The sequence below is a fragment of the Manihot esculenta genome, chromosome 15 (genome assembly GCF_001659605.2).
Source record: "Manihot esculenta cultivar AM560-2 chromosome 15, M.esculenta_v8, whole genome shotgun sequence".
NCBI classification, from domain to species: domain Eukaryota; kingdom Viridiplantae; phylum Streptophyta; class Magnoliopsida; order Malpighiales; family Euphorbiaceae; genus Manihot; species Manihot esculenta.
Genome location: NC_035175.2, coordinates 6,786,144 through 6,801,417, shown reverse-complemented (window position 1 = coordinate 6,801,417; position 15,274 = coordinate 6,786,144). Strand labels below are relative to the sequence as shown.

At 35.9% G+C, this 15,274-nt stretch overlaps 1 protein-coding gene across 2 annotated transcripts; it reads left to right on the top strand.

Moving 5' to 3' along the window:
• Positions 1-13,821, top strand: LOC110602382. 2 transcript variants are annotated; one of them, XM_021739882.2, is made up of 14 exons: positions 1-201; positions 620-1,745; positions 1,867-2,599; positions 3,784-4,276; positions 5,159-5,310; positions 5,383-8,769; positions 8,872-9,084; positions 9,694-9,897; positions 10,011-10,214; positions 11,143-11,298; positions 11,596-11,946; positions 12,284-12,713; positions 12,855-12,939; positions 13,444-13,821. In XM_021739882.2, exons 1-14 carry the CDS (start codon positions 165-167, stop codon positions 13,655-13,657), a joined length of 7,785 nt encoding a protein of 2,594 aa, XP_021595574.1. In that variant the 5' UTR covers positions 1-164; the 3' UTR covers positions 13,658-13,821. The 2 variants fall into 2 exon arrangements, with proteins under 2 accessions (XP_021595574.1, XP_021595575.1); XM_021739883.2 differs by lacking the exon at positions 1-201 and having other exon boundaries at positions 1,604-1,745; positions 1,890-2,599.
• Positions 13,822-15,274: the final 1,453 nt, after the last annotated feature.

Below are 15,274 nucleotides of genomic sequence, written 5' to 3'. Positions count from 1 at the left end.
GCGGAGAAGAAAATTTTGCCCTCTCTTCAATGGTATTTCCTTTTAGTCTCTTTTAGATAAAAACCCCAAATTCTGACGTGGAATTGCATCTTCATCAGTATAGTCTAAAGTCTAAACCCTTCTTTAAACCCTAGAGACAAGAGACTCAAAAGCAGTTCTCTTGAATGGAGGACCCGACTTCAGCCTCCGATGATGACCTAGGTGTGTAATTCTAACTACGCGTCTCTATTACTAACAACTTCCCCGGATTGGGAGCCAAGAAATTTTAGGAATGCTAAATTTCAAGTTCGTTAACTTTGTGCTTGATTGCCTTTTGCTCTTCTTTTTGATTCCCACTGTTATTTTCTGTTGAAAATTTATAAGGTAAGTGGTGGTTTGTGATCTAATTTGATAGAATGCTGAGAGAAGTATAATCTTTAGTAACGTTTTAGGTATCTTTGTTTTTTCTTTCATTAACCAGAAAAAGGATATATTTATAGCACTTGGCCTTTTGAATTGGAAGCTCTTACTAATTTTTTGGTTTTCTTCTGCCTTAGCTTCTCCAAGTAGCATTGTATATTTTGTCTGGAAAGTAACATAAGTATGAATTTACTTACATATTTGCTTTGTCAAATTGCAGTTTTGAAGGAAGAGGAGGATAGTGAAATGGAGGGGAGGAAAGCTATAAATGTAGTTAATAAAGCGAGCCATGAAGCTAAACTTAGAGAACTCTTACATAAGATCAATTCATTTGAGATTAAGTTATGCTCGGATGCTTCAAAGGAGTTCATTAAATTGCTCAAAGGAAATTCTGGTGGGGAATTGCTCCGCCTATATGTACAGTCAACTTCAAATTTCTCAGAACTTATGGGAGTTTTGAAGCTTCGGGAGGGCAAACCTGGAGTGTCTTATATATTATCATTAATATCTGTGATTCTTAGTCATCCTGATGGAAAATACAAGCCAAATGATAAAGGGAGAATTGCTATAAGTGTGGTTCTTGACAAGTTTGCCCGATCTTTTATTGAAGAAAAGTTGGAGATTGTTTATAAGGAGCTAAATAGTAAAGAAGGAAAGCGACAAAATGCAGCTCTTTTGCTAATGGCATCAATTGTTAGGCGTGGGTCAGGTTTGGCTTCTGAGGTTGCAAAGAAGTTTGATTTCAAACTCCAGGCATTCTCCAAACTTGCAGAGTATAAACTCAGGCAGAATGACAAAAAAAGGAAGCACTCCACAAGAAAGGCTTTTGTTGGATTTGCAATGTCATTTTTGGAGGCTGGCAAACCAGGATTACTAAGGTGGGTCCTACAGCAGAGACAAATGTTCTCTGGTGTTCTTCGTGGGCTTGAGAATGATGACAATGAGACTGTTTTTTTTGTGTTGTCCACGTTGCGGGATAAGATTCTGACTGAACAGTCAATGATTCCCCCAGCTCTTAGAAGTGTTCTCTTTGGGAGTGTTGTTTTGGAACAGTTAGCTGGCATTTCAGGAAGGCGAAATGGACCCTCTGCAGAGCTTGCACATGATGTGCTCCTTATGGTTTGTACTGATCCTTGCAATGGGTTGATGCCAGATTTCAAGCGACACCCAAAACCATTAAGGGGTAATCCAAAGAGACTTTTGGAGCTCATGAAGAAGCTTAAGGCAACAGAGATTGACTATCACAGAGAATTGATTTTAGCTATTGTCAGGGGCAGGCTGTCCTTTGGCTCAGCCTATATGGAGGAGTTCCCCTACAACCTTGAAGATTATACATCTCCTAGCTGGTCAGATTTTTGCATATTTATGCATAGACAAAGTAGCTTTTGATTCAAATGTGTTTTTTTTTTTTTTAAATCATCATCAGCATCATTGTTATTATTGTTACTGCAACTGAAGCACTTGCAGGTTTTCTACTGTTTCTTTGGCAGCAAACTTGGTTTCCTCGATGGCTGTAGGTGATCCTTTTGGTTTCATTGATTCTCAATCTAATGATCTGCCTTGTTGTGATAGTGTGGATGTGCAGAATGTCATGACTATTATATCTTCTCGTTCATTGAGCCGATCACTAATAACTAAGGGGTTACTTCACTTAGATTTTCTTGTGAAGAATGGAACTCTCAGACTACTTTTGGAGGCTCTGAAGTTGTTGGATTCATTCTTAAGGGCCATAAACCTGTTTTGTACTAGGAAACAAATGATACAAAAGTGGGCATCTCTTAAGCAGAAAATCTGGAGTGAAATTCAAACTCTGCTTCCTGATCCCCAAGTTCTACTCACTCTACTATCTTCTTTAAGTAGCCATGCCAGGTGTGATAAGTCATGCTTGAAAAGAACAGCAGATAAAGGTAGTTCTCTTCGTTGTAGCAAGAGAAGGAAGAACTTGAAAACAAAAGTTACAAACGAGGATGCAGATATTGTTATAGGTGGGATAAGTTCAGTTCCAGACATTGTATTGCCTGAAGATGATGGAAATGTTGTGGAATCACAAATACCACATGCATCAGATGGTGCAATGGATTTTATTAATCTCATATTGGAATTGTGGGGTTCTGACCTATGCTCCGTGCCTGTCACTACATTAAAAGATGCAGAGATATTCTTCCAGTCTAAGCTTCTTGATGCTCTCAAAATTTATCTTGTAAGTTTCAAAATTTTAAATCTCATGTTTGATTTCACAACCTATCAAGGCTATTTGTTTAAGTGAATCAGGATTTTATTAGGTGAATGTGGTTTGGTTTAAACTGAGTTGTGTTTCTTTAATACTATGGTTTTCTGAAATTATCTAGACAATAAAATGTGCCAATATAGTTGTAACCACACACACACACAGACAAGAGTGAGGATCACACTAGAGGTCTTGCCATACATGTGAAAGCATATGCTTCTTATTCTTGCTCAATACAATTAAAATTTGTGTTGGTTTTTTATTGAATTTGAGATATTTCATGGCCTGTGGGAGGTAAAGTTGAAATCAAAATTTTAAATCAGACTAAGTTGCCAAAATGAAAGGGTTTGGTCAAATTTGAGAAATGCTCTCTGATTTTAGGCCTTCTAAATACAAAATGAATATATTTTTGTTCATATCCTTGAATAATAACTTGCTTAAAGGTGTAAATGATTTGTGTTGTAACTTTATGTGCGGGATACGTTTTGGCATTGATATGCATTTTGTCTTGCTGAAGTCAGCCGCATATAAGGGTTAGGCTTCTGATAGCTAAATCAGTGCCTTTGCTTTTTCAATTGGTATTATTGATTATTATTTTTTCCTTAATGTCTTTTGTTTGTTCAGCCTTTATAAGTTTGTTCCACTTGGTTGTCATGAATTCTTTTCCTTTGATTTTCATGTATTATGCTTAATTCTGATGCTAGTAGCTGGTTCTGTTGCCAAATAGCTGCATGGCATGTAAACTGCAATTAAATAGCTTTGCAAGTCGGTCATGTTAGTGATACCTTATCAAAACCTCCAGTTTCTTAGTATTTGGCTTAGGATTATCTGGAGAATGTGAAGTATATGTTACATCCTTGGCGCCCACCTTGAGCTTCCTATATCTATTTTCTGCTATATATGAGCTATTTTATAATTCTGTTTTTAACAATTCTTGGATTGCAGCACTTTATGCTTGTTTATTCTTCAGATTTATGGACATTTTGCTGAAAATCCTGTTATCATAGTGCAACTAACGAAAATTATAATTACTGTATATCTCACAGGGAAATCATGGATTTGGATAAGTTTATTTTTGACATTATAAATTATGAAGAAGTTAGAAAACTGCTCCTAGTTATTAAGTCTTACAGTGGCATTTATTTTATCTTTTACAGCTGATAATGCCCAGTGCTTTGGATGGTTCATTTGATTTTTTTATGAACCTTCTCAACAATCCTTCAGAATTGCCATCTAATCTCTTGTGCTCCCTGATGCCTCTTCTAGTTGAGTATGTTAGATGGTATCCAGGGAGTGAAATTGCCATCAGAACTCCACCACTGATGTATAAGCATCTGCAGCCATTTCTTAATTTGATAATCTTTTCACCACGTGGTGACATAAAGGCTCAAGCTTACAATTTGACACAAGCAGCCATGTCAAGTACAGGTGCATTTGACAGAAACTTACATGAAATAGTTGCATGGATCTTATTTCTACCGGGTTACAGTGTAGTTAAATCATCTGTTGAGACCATTGGAGCAGAACTGCAGAACTTGTCAACAGCTGCCATCTCATTCTTGTGTGATGCCATTTCTACCATTGGGAATAATTTATTTAGATACTGGGATGCAGTTAGGAACCATATTTACCATTCAAATGAATTTAAAGGTAATTGGTATGCTTAATTTCTCTTTACTTTACATTTTCATGTCTGGTTTTTGTGGCTTGATTCCACCATTCTCTAGGAAAACCATAGTATAGTTTTGCTTCCCATTCTTTTTGGCGTTTCTACTCATTCAGCCTCAGTCCCTATCTAATTGGGTCTTGCCCACTTCTCCCACTGCTTTTTCTTCAACTTCCTCTGTTATTTCCTCCTCCCTTTGGATTAAATTTTGTGGCTGCTTGTTTTTTTGCCCTTTTTCGGCATTTTTTTTTTTGGGGGGGGGGGGGAAGGAGGAGGAAGTGCAATCTACATCTTTTTGGATGTGTACTCCACTAAACCAAATGCAATAGAGGAAAATGATTCATGTAGGGTATCCCAAGTAGTTTGGAATTAAAGCATAGTTCAGTTGTATTTTTTTTCTTTTCTGTTGGGAGGGAGTGCTGTATTTGAAGGATTGTCTGGCACCATTATAAAATAGGTGCAGTGGCAAGTCATGCCTGTATGGAGCCTTGAATAGTCTTATTCATCTTCTTGTCCTCGTACGTAACCTATCTCAAACCATACTTCAAGTCATAGTCTGCCACTGCCTAACCACAGGATTTATTGGATGGTTAAACTTTTCTTCTCCATTGAATCAATTACGGTAGGGCGCTGCTCATCCTTATGAACTACCACTTTGCTGTTTGCTTTACTGTTCTATTGATTTATTAATTCTATTTACTATTTAGAGCCTAGAAGTAACTTCTTTCCTCCTTCTCTCTCTCTTTCTTTTTTTTTTTTTTTTTTTTTTTCTATAAGATTGCGTGAGACAGCCTCAAGCTCCTTACAAAAAAATTATGACAAATGATGGGACATTTGTTCTAATGTCTCCTCTTTCCCTTGCACAGATATTTCACCCAAGTTCAGTCCTCTCGTCATATGTGTCTTACAGAAGTGTACAAGGTTACTAAGTTCTGAATCTGGAACCTTTTCATTGCTGGAGAAGTCGATGATATCTGTTTATGTGTGCAACACGTTGAAATATTTATTGCAAACTCAGGTAAAATTTGTGTTTTTTAACTAATAATTGCAATTCTTTTTACACGATGGGATGAGACATCAATTTTTTCAGGTAGATGCAAGGTTGTTAGCTGCTTTGATTAGATCAGTTTTGTTTGAGGGACTTCAGGGTCGATGTTCTGTGGAGTGGCAGCCATTGAAAAGTTTATTGCTCTTTGCAGAGAGTATATTGCATCAAAGGGCCTGCTGTTTTTTTCTGATTGACGAAAAAGATGTGCCTGTTGATGGTTCTTTTGTGAGAGCACTTGGTGAATTAAGAAAGAATTTAGAAAGTGGGCATGGTGGGGAAAGAGCTGGAATAATGAAAGCCTTTTTTTCTGCAATTATGTGTACAGAATCAGAGAGTCTACTGAAGAACTTTCCTACAGTTATGGCTGTTTCTCAGCATCTTCTGGTTCCTCTGCCATTCTTATCCTCAATATTTTTTCTTGAGCAAAATTTTCTTGCTGGTGTTTTGAAGTTATGGCCTCAAGTTTTCTTTCCGGGTCTAGAAATGGCTGTTTCTTTGATTGATCCTCAAGGCATAAAAAATGATGTTGTTGCTCCACAAGAAATACTTGAAGTGGACTTTGATGATAGTGAATCTGCAGCTGCTGTTACATTTGGTCTTTTTCTGAAGCAGGCACCTTTTCATGTGCTATTTCCTGCCATTATAAGCTGCGGTAGTCCTGGTTTATCGGAAACTTCCAAGATAAATGATGTGCTTATGGCTAAACTATCTGAGTGCACAAGTGATTTTGTAGTTTCCTACTTGCACCTTCTTCTGTTTTGGTTTTATCAGATACAGTTGTCGTGGAGAATAAAACCATTGGCTAAATTGGGAGAATTTGCTGAGGTATGCTTTGCTCTTTTGAAGCACATGCTTGCTCAATTACTGGTTTTGAAGCCTGATTCAAAGGATCCTCCTTCAACCAAAATGATTCAAGAAGTGGCTGAAATCATCTTTTGTCATCCTGCAGTAAAAGCATGCTTGACATATCCTTTGAGATGTGATGAGAATTTGACTGACAATAATTTTGCAGAGGGAAACTTCGGGGACAATTTAGAGGCATTTCTTAGTTTTTCTCAGCACAGAATCCATCCAATAGATCATCTTGTCTTGGATATGTTGACGACAACTTTTGACTACTTATTATCTCCTTTGACTGGGCAATATTGTATACCCAAAGATGAAGATGGGGTGAGCAAGCAGCTTGTGAAGGCTTTCCAAATCCTGATACAGAAGATATATCTGGAACTGAAGGACAAGTTTGACATGTGCATCCAGACTGAGGATTTTCTGCCCCTTCTCCATCCATTTTATGCTTTGCATTCTTTAGTGCAGTTTATTTCCCCATTTGAGCTTTTTGATTTAGTGCTTTGGATATTTGATAGATTTGAATTGAATGGTTTGACTACTCAGAAATCCTGCAGGACACTTGCCTTTTCAATTGGATTTTGTCTTGCTGGTGATGCTTTCAGAACTTTATCTATTTATTTGCAGCGGTCTGTAACTACCAGAGCACTGTTTTGTACCTTTTGGGAAATGGAAAAAGAGTTTTTGGATTTTAACCTTATTGAGAAAATCTATTCTAAAATATGCAAGTTTGCCACCAATTTTAAAGTGGATTTTGCATATGGTTGTTTGTTGGAAGCTGTCGGTGTCATCCACAAGCAAAAGTACTTGCAGTGTGATTTACTCAATGCCCTAAGCTTGACGTTATCAAGGGTTATCATGAGCACTCCTGTAGAAATCCTTTCTCACTGCATTTATGGCACAAGCAAGACAAAAGCTAAGTTGTTGTTTCTTCTTGTTGACGTGAGCCCCCTGCATCTGTCAGTCTTTGGGTATTCACTCTTAGGAATTTTGAATGAAAAACTCCATCTTAAGGACAACATGGTGGAAGAGACCTGTGAAGCATCACTTTCAGATGAGGACTTTTTGTTATTGTTGCCTTCTGCATGTTCATACTTGATTTCAGTTTCCATGAAATTTGAAAAGCAGTACTACAAGCAGTTTACTGCCATACCTTCATTTTATTCGAAAGTACTATTAAGCGGCTTTCAGAACTGGAAGAGCTTTGTATCTGGATATGTATTTCAGGAAAATTATGATGAGTTCCTCCCATCATCTATTGAAGAACTTCTCAATTTGGTGTATGCTAGCCTTCTTGGAAAGGCAATGCAGATGTTACAATGGCACTTTTCCTTCAGTGGAGACATGAAAGTGAAGGAGCGATTGAAGATGTTTAGTTCCATTTTCACTTGTTCTGATGCCCATGATCAGCTGCTAGACTGTGATGTTAATGAAATGGAATTTTACTCGCTTAGCCGGTCACTAAACCTTATCAATAGGGTTGTTGCAAAAATTTCATTATGTCGGATGATGTTATTTCCTATGGTGAATCATGTACAATCTCCAAAAGAAAAGGCAGATGGGAGCTCAAATCCGATCTCATTGTACATGGTGTCCAATAAAGAGAGTCAATCAAGGATGCGGTTTATAAAGATTTTGGTAAGTACTTGGCAATACGTGGTTAAGAAATTCCCTTCAGTCTCAAGTGGTTCCAGAAAAGAAAAGGGTTCCTGTTCTTTACAGTTGTACAGATACCTGGAATTGTTTATTTTGAAAACTATTCTTGAATTAACCGCAGAGATGCGTGCTGACCTTGTCCAACTGCAAGCCATTCCTTTTCTTGAACAATTGATGAGATCATCTCTTCTGTATAGGTTTGAAGATCCCAAAACATTGGATATTCTTCGTAGTATCCTATTATTGCTGTCAGAGGGAAAATTTTCTTCTGCTCTGTATATTCAGCTGCTTCTTGCCCACTCTCAGTTCGCATCTACCATGCGCTCTCTCACAGAATTACACAGTTGTCAGATTGGTGCTCTTTTCAGGCCTGTGCCCAGCATTCTGCGATCACTTGTCATCACCCATCCAAACAGTGAGAATGATGTGCAAACAACTAAGCCTCATATGAAACAGTTGGAAATTGTTAAGTTACTTAGGACACTCATTCAGTTGAACCCTGACTTATCTGGTGGTTCTCCTGGAAATGAAATAGGAGTAAATCTCAAGGAATTGCATTTATTGCTTTTGTCTTCTTATGGTGCAACTCTGAGTGAAATTGACTTGGAGATGTACCATCTAATGCAAGAGATTGAATATATCGATAAGTCAGTATCTGAAGATCTCGCTGAAATGGATTACCTGTGGGGAAGTTCTGCTTGGAAAGTAAGAAATGAACGAGCTTTGGACCGGGTTCCATCTTCTAATATTATTAATGATACAGAAGCACTTGAAGAACATAGAAGAAGTCAATTTAGGGAAATCCTCCCTATTGACCCCAAGTTGTGTTCGGCAACAGTTCTTCATTTTCCTTACGAAAGAATTGCAAGTGATGGAATTTTATCATTAAATAGGTTTAAACCAGAGAATCTGAAGACCATGCATGTGGTATGACCTGAACTGCTCTGGCTGTTATCTGAATTTTGCTTTTGAATTATTTGCACTTTTGTTGTAGCTCTGAGGCATTTTACACCCTTATACTTTATGCAGATATATTCTCCTACTGCTGACAGAATACAACGTTATGATCCTGTTTTCCTCTTGCGGTTCTCAATCCACATTTTGTTGACGGGTTATATTGAGCCTATGGAATTTGCTGGTTTGGGCTTGCTTGCAATTGCATTTGTAAGCATTTCTTCACCTGATGTTGGGATGAGAAAGTTGGGTTACGAATTTCTTGGGAGGTATAAAAATGCATTAGAGGTAAAGGTTTTCCCTGCTGTTTCTGGTTCGTAGAAAGTCTCTACGTCCTTCTGTGAGCTTATATGGCAGAGCTTTATATGTCTGTTGGAGAATGTCTTTGCCGTATGATGTCATGCATGTATCTGTACATTTTTGAGCTAAGCTTTTTTATTGGTTGAATTTTTTTCCCCCTTCTAATAGTTCAGTTAAAGTTGTGTGGGATACTGGGATGCTATTCAGGATTATGGGTTACTTATTTTTGATATCTCCTTTGTAACAAAAAAACTTTAAAAAATGTATGGTGATTAGCTGAGTTTTACACTGGCCATCAACCTGCCTCAACCCTCTACTGATCCGGGCTTGTCACTGGCTAGGTGTTGCTGTGCGCATTGGTGGCCTTTGGGATTAAGGCTTAGTTGTGGTGTTGTTGTAGTGATCAGCTCATAGTATAAGTATATTTCCCACATTTCTCTGTTTAATGCACAACAGAATATTGATTGCATTAGCTAGGAACTTATTAATTGTTTTTTATGGTATTGGCAATTTGTACCAGATATTCATCTTGTTCATAGCCATACTTGATTTTCATTGAATTCTTATTTAATTTGTTGCTGAAATTGTCTAAAACAGGGATGCCAAAAGAAAAAGGATATAATGCGGCTTCATCTTCTGCTGACGTATATGCAAAATGGAATCAAAGAGCCGTGGCAGAAAATTCCTTCCATTGTAGCACTTTTTGCTGCAGAGTCTTCTTTGATACTGTTGGATCCTTCAAATGATTATTATACAACCTTAAGTAAGCATTTGATGCATTCTCCCAAAGTGAACATGAAGGTATATTTTTTATAAGGGAAAAAAATGAAATTCCTCCCCCTTCTTTTGTATTTTTCTTTGTTTTGCAACGTGCATTATAGATGGATCTTTATTTCCTCCATTCGATTTTGCAGTGCGTACCATTATTTCATAATTTGTTCCAGAGCAACTCTGTTAACTTCAGAGCAGAGAGGCTGTGGATTCTCCGCCTGGCATGTTCTGGACTGAATTTAAATGATGATGCTGAAATATTTATCAAGAATTCTGTGCTTGAGACCCTACTGAGTTTCTATGCTACTCCTCTTGCAGATAATGAGTCAAAGGAACTGATACTACAGGTAACTTGTATGCCTCCTGATTAAAATTCTGTCACATTTATTTGTTGTTTAGTTGCATACTCAAGTCATTTCCTAAAAATGTTGACTAACATGCTTAATAAGCAAGCATTGGGAATTACATTAAAGATACTGTAATGTACTAGCAGGTGAGTAATTCTGGTATTTGAAGTATTAATGAATTCCACAAATTTTAATATCTTATCTGGAGATTCTTTGTTTGTCAACTATGGATTTATCATTTTGACTGGTTATGAAGTTATTCTTTAAACTGAATTATCGCCTTTTTCCTTACAGGCATAAGAGTATAATTCTGTCTAAAGCCTTGACGTATTCCTGTATCAAACTTTTTTGGCCATTTGCAATTTCTATTTGTTGAATCCCACGTCGGTTGCGGAAAGGGGTAATGTGTCCCCTATGTGGGCCATAGGCACTCCTCCTCCTTGAGCTAGCTTTTGGATGAGTTAGGTCTGGCCCAAATTTAACATAGTATCAGAGCCTCCCATCCGATGTTAGGCTTCCTATAAATATGTCACGCACCAGTAAAATTCTGGGCGTGAGGTTTGTGTTGAATTCCACATCGGTTGTGGAAAGGTAACATGTCTCTTATATGGGCCATAGGCACTCTTTCCCCTTGAGCTGACTTTTGGATGAGTTAAGTCTGGACCAAATTTAACACTATTAATGACAAAAACAGGTTTATTTTAACAACAATAAGGTCCTAATTGTTGTTACAATGTGAAACTCAATGCTATATGCATTGAGTAAAACCTTGGATTGAATGGAATAACAAATGTTTAATGCAGTTGATGCTCTCTGAAGACTGAATAGCTTTAAACCTGTTGAGATTTAGTACTTTGCTTGGTTTGCATCTGTTTTGTTGTGAGGATGAAGAAAAATTGATATTACAGCGTCCTCATTTGTTTTGCAGGTAGTGAAGAAGTCAGTCAAATTGCATAGAATGACTCGTCATCTGGTTGAATACTGTGGCCTGTTTCCATGGTTATCAACTATAATCTCGTTTTCCAATGGGCTGTTGGATGAAAATAACAGTTTTTCTACACTGCAGTTGGTTGTGGCCGTTGAGGTAGTTACTAGTTTTCCTATCTTCTTGTTTGGACCTTGTTGTTTGTCCTGCGAAGTTTCTGTTCCATAACCTTTATAATTTTTGTTCCTTCTCATAATTAAGCCATTGCTGTTTCACAAAATTAATGTTAGAATGGGAGTTTTGCAGATACAGCCCTCGACTTGCATTAGCTAGAGAAGAATTGTATGCATTAACCATTATTCTATATAATTACATGTATTTTACATGCTCTGTGTGCAAGTTATGATTGAGAATAAATGCATTATCTTACTAACTTCTTTCTTTAATTCCTTTTAGGTTGTATCTGATATAATTTTGTCCAGAGACGTCATCCAGTGGTTGCAAGACACTGCTCTAGAGCAGCTAATGGAACTTTCATCTAATCTGTACAAACTCCTAGTTGGTGGCTTGAAGTTGATTAAGGACAATGTTTCATTGGTTAATTCAATTCTACAGATAATGACATTAACATTGAAGATATCACAGAAAAGGAAAATTTATCAACCTCATTTTATTCTTTCGATGGAGAGTTTATTTACAATTCATCAAGTTCTATGTGCATGTGATACTTCAAGATCTAGCCCAAATGCAGAGTTTGGGCTTCAAGTTATACTTATGAGCACACCTCCAGTTGACATTTTTTACATGGTCCCTCTCTCTCTCTCTCTCTATCTATCTATCTGTCTGTCTGTCTAGACATCCTCATTCTCATGAAGTAGCTAAAACCTTAGAAAGAGGATTATAAGACACAAGTAGGTTTTATGTGATTTAGTAATAGCACTGGGGAAAAAAGAAGAGAGAACAAAAATATAGTTGAAGAGGAGGTCAGTAGTGCATGTATAATGGTTTTCTATGGGGATATCCAAAAGTAAACTTATTGGGAATAAATCAATCTATGATTCTAATTTTAGTTCAATTTTTACGTGCTGTTATGCAATTATGCTTGTTCTATTCAAGTAAAATTTCTGTTAAATGTGTTTTACAGAAAAAGGAAAAGCTTTCAGGTTTCCTTATGTGGGCACTTTCTACTGCCTTGAAGTCTGATTCACTGAGAATATTTCGCCATAAAGTCAGTCCAGTGATCATCTCAGAGGAAACACCATCTGACGAGTCTTTGATCTCAAAACTTTTACGTTGGCTTGTTGCTGCTGTCATTCTTGGGAAGCTTTCTTGGAAGCTTAATGATGTAAATTCCAAATATTCAGAAAGATCAAGCTTAAAATCCTTGCAGTCTTTTCTGGAATATGTAGAAGTGACATCTGGAGGAAGGAACAACCGTAAATTTGACTGCGAAGAGGTATTAGCTGAGACAATAATTTTTCTCCAACAGCTTCTTGGTTCAACTAGTAGAGTGCTTTCTTCAGCTGTTTCTGCACTATGTCTTCTACTTTTTTGTAGTCCCTTCAAATGTTCAGGTATGCTAGTCTAATTGGTTTTTACTTGCTGTTTGTATGCTTGCTCTTAGACCTGGAACTTATCTTAATTCTAAGTTGTTTTGGATAATTAATTTTTTATCAACATTCATCTATATATTGATTATGTTGAATCTGGATCAGATTTCGTGCATGACAACGGAACTGCTATGGTATCATTGTTGTCAAAAGTTCGTTGCCCTACTGAAGCCAATCCTGAATGGAGATGGTAATATATTTTTCCTTGCAGCGCTTCCCCCTCCCTTGCTTATAAGGTTGATCTCTTTTGCATAAGTAAATGACCCCCTAGTATGAGATTGATTATTTTTGCATAGGTGGATGCGGACTCATTAACCAACATTGTATTGCAAGTTAAACTGAAGTAAATATATAGTTAGATTTTTAGTTGGGAATTTCGAACGAGGAGAATGAATGCGCAATTTTATCCGAATCATGTGTTTTTCCTTTGTGAATCAGACTGCTAATATTTTCTCATGTAGCACGGAAAACTCCAAGCTTAAATGATTTCTCAAATTCTGATAAATATGTTTGTGGTGAAAACTGATAAACTGAGTCAGAAGTTTACTTCTTGCGAGAGCTTCCTTGTAATATTGTACACAGAAAAGATGTTGCAATTCCAGAATGTAATGAAAAAAATGGTCAGACGAACAAAATAGGTCTGATATTTTGGTGTTGCAGTAAACTAAATAGCTCCTCCATGTTATTTATGCAGGTCATTCTACCAACCTTGGAGGGATCGTACGTTAGAAATGACTGATACAGAGAAGATGGATGAGTATGTTGCTTCTCAATCTCTGATGGTGATAATCTCAAATATTCTTGGGAAGAAACCATTAGATTCAGAAGTTCTATCATTTCAAGTTATAGGAAATTCTAATGTCTTTGAATGGGAGAGAAGTTTTATCGAGAAGGCTAATGGTTACTGAGGCAAATAGATTCACTTTCAAATGTAAATTCATTTAGAATTTTGTTTATCAATTTTGTTCTACTCCTTTTTTAATTATTCGGCTAATATATGGCGATGTAATTCAATTTTTTCTAAAAACTCAATTTTTTTAATTTATAAAAATTATATATGATTTTATAAGAATGAATTTATTTTTTTTTAAATGAATTAGGTCAAACGGAAGGTAAGTTGCAAAGGTTGAAATAATAAGTTTAGAAGTCCTGAGAAATGGAGAAGCATCAATGCAATCTGAAGCATGAATTCTGGTATTCTTAAATTGGATAATTCCTTTTAATTCTAATTTATTTTTGTTTCTGACGCTAAAATTTGTTGGCAGTTGTCTCTACTAGCATGACATCGAGGAAGGTAAATTTGGTACCTGACAGTCGACTGGTTTTATTAGCCCAAATCGCCTGGACCCGTACGCATCCCACTTGAAAAATTGCTGTTTCGCGGAAAAGGTTTTTTTTTTAATTAAGATTTTCCTTGGAAAAAAGGAAAAAAAGAATCACGATATTTGAGTTTCTTAAGGAAAAAAAAAATGTTTTAATACATTGCCAATTGGCTTTTCTTTTCAAATAACTCCCATAATGTGATAAAATATTGAGAGGAATGCTGCCTAAGTATTTAAAAAATTCATTAATTTTTTTAAAATTTTAAAATTAAAATGTTTTTATATTTTATAAAATTAAATGATTTATTTATTTATTTAAATTATTAGTCAAATTATAGTAGTGTTGGTTAAATGTGAATATTTAAAATTATAAAAATAAAATAATATAAATAATTAAAATTATTGAATTAAATAATAGCGTTTAATAGAGATTTTAATAGAATGATTAATTTATTTTATAGAATAGAGAAATTTAATTAAGTAAATTTTAGATAGAGATGAAGTAATAAATTTTTCAAAAATATAGAAATATGCTTAATCATAATGCTTAAAATATGTGAAGATAAATTATTGGAAGAAAATTATTTGATATAAAAAAAAATAGTATTATATACAGTGTGTGAAATTCCATGAAATTTTGGGAATGGAAAGTGACCTAAACAGAGCAAAAAAGTTTGTGTTATGTTGTGTTGTGGTTGTTTCTTTTTCCTTCCTTTTATCTCAAGAGAAATGTGATTGTACTAGTTTCACAGAAAGGTGTTAGAATTACCAAAATTAGTGAAAGTCCTGAATTAGCAGTGAAAGTTGAGGGCTTTTTATAAATTCAGGGGTGAAAATTTTTTATTTGTGAATTTAGGGTTAGTATAAAAGTATTTGAGGATTTGGGGTTGGAATGACAGGTGGCAGCTAAAAAATTACTTGGCGCCTGTTTGAGGCGCCAAAGCCTGGCGCCACTTCAAGTGGCGCCAAACCATTATTTTATTTTTTTATTTTTTTTTAAAATGGTCTGGCGCCATTCACAATGGCGCCAGACCATTACTTTCTTATAATTTTTTTTTTAAAAATGGCATGGCGCCACTCAACGTGGCGCCAGGCCTTATGTTTTTAAAATTTTTTTTTTAATTATTAAAATATTATAATTATATTAATTAATATATTATTTTTATATTATATTAACTTAATAATTATATTTTTTTATTAAAA

Coding starts and splice junctions, on each gene's coding strand:
- LOC110602382 (XM_021739882.2), top strand. CDS start 165: ATGGAGGACCCGACTTCAGCCTCCGATGATGACCTAG. Junction 1,746..1,866: donor GATTATACATCTCCTAGCTG/GTCAGATTTTTG, acceptor AAGCACTTGCAG/GTTTTCTACTGTTTCTTTGG. Junction 5,311..5,382: donor AATATTTATTGCAAACTCAG/GTAAAATTTGTG, acceptor CAATTTTTTCAG/GTAGATGCAAGGTTGTTAGC.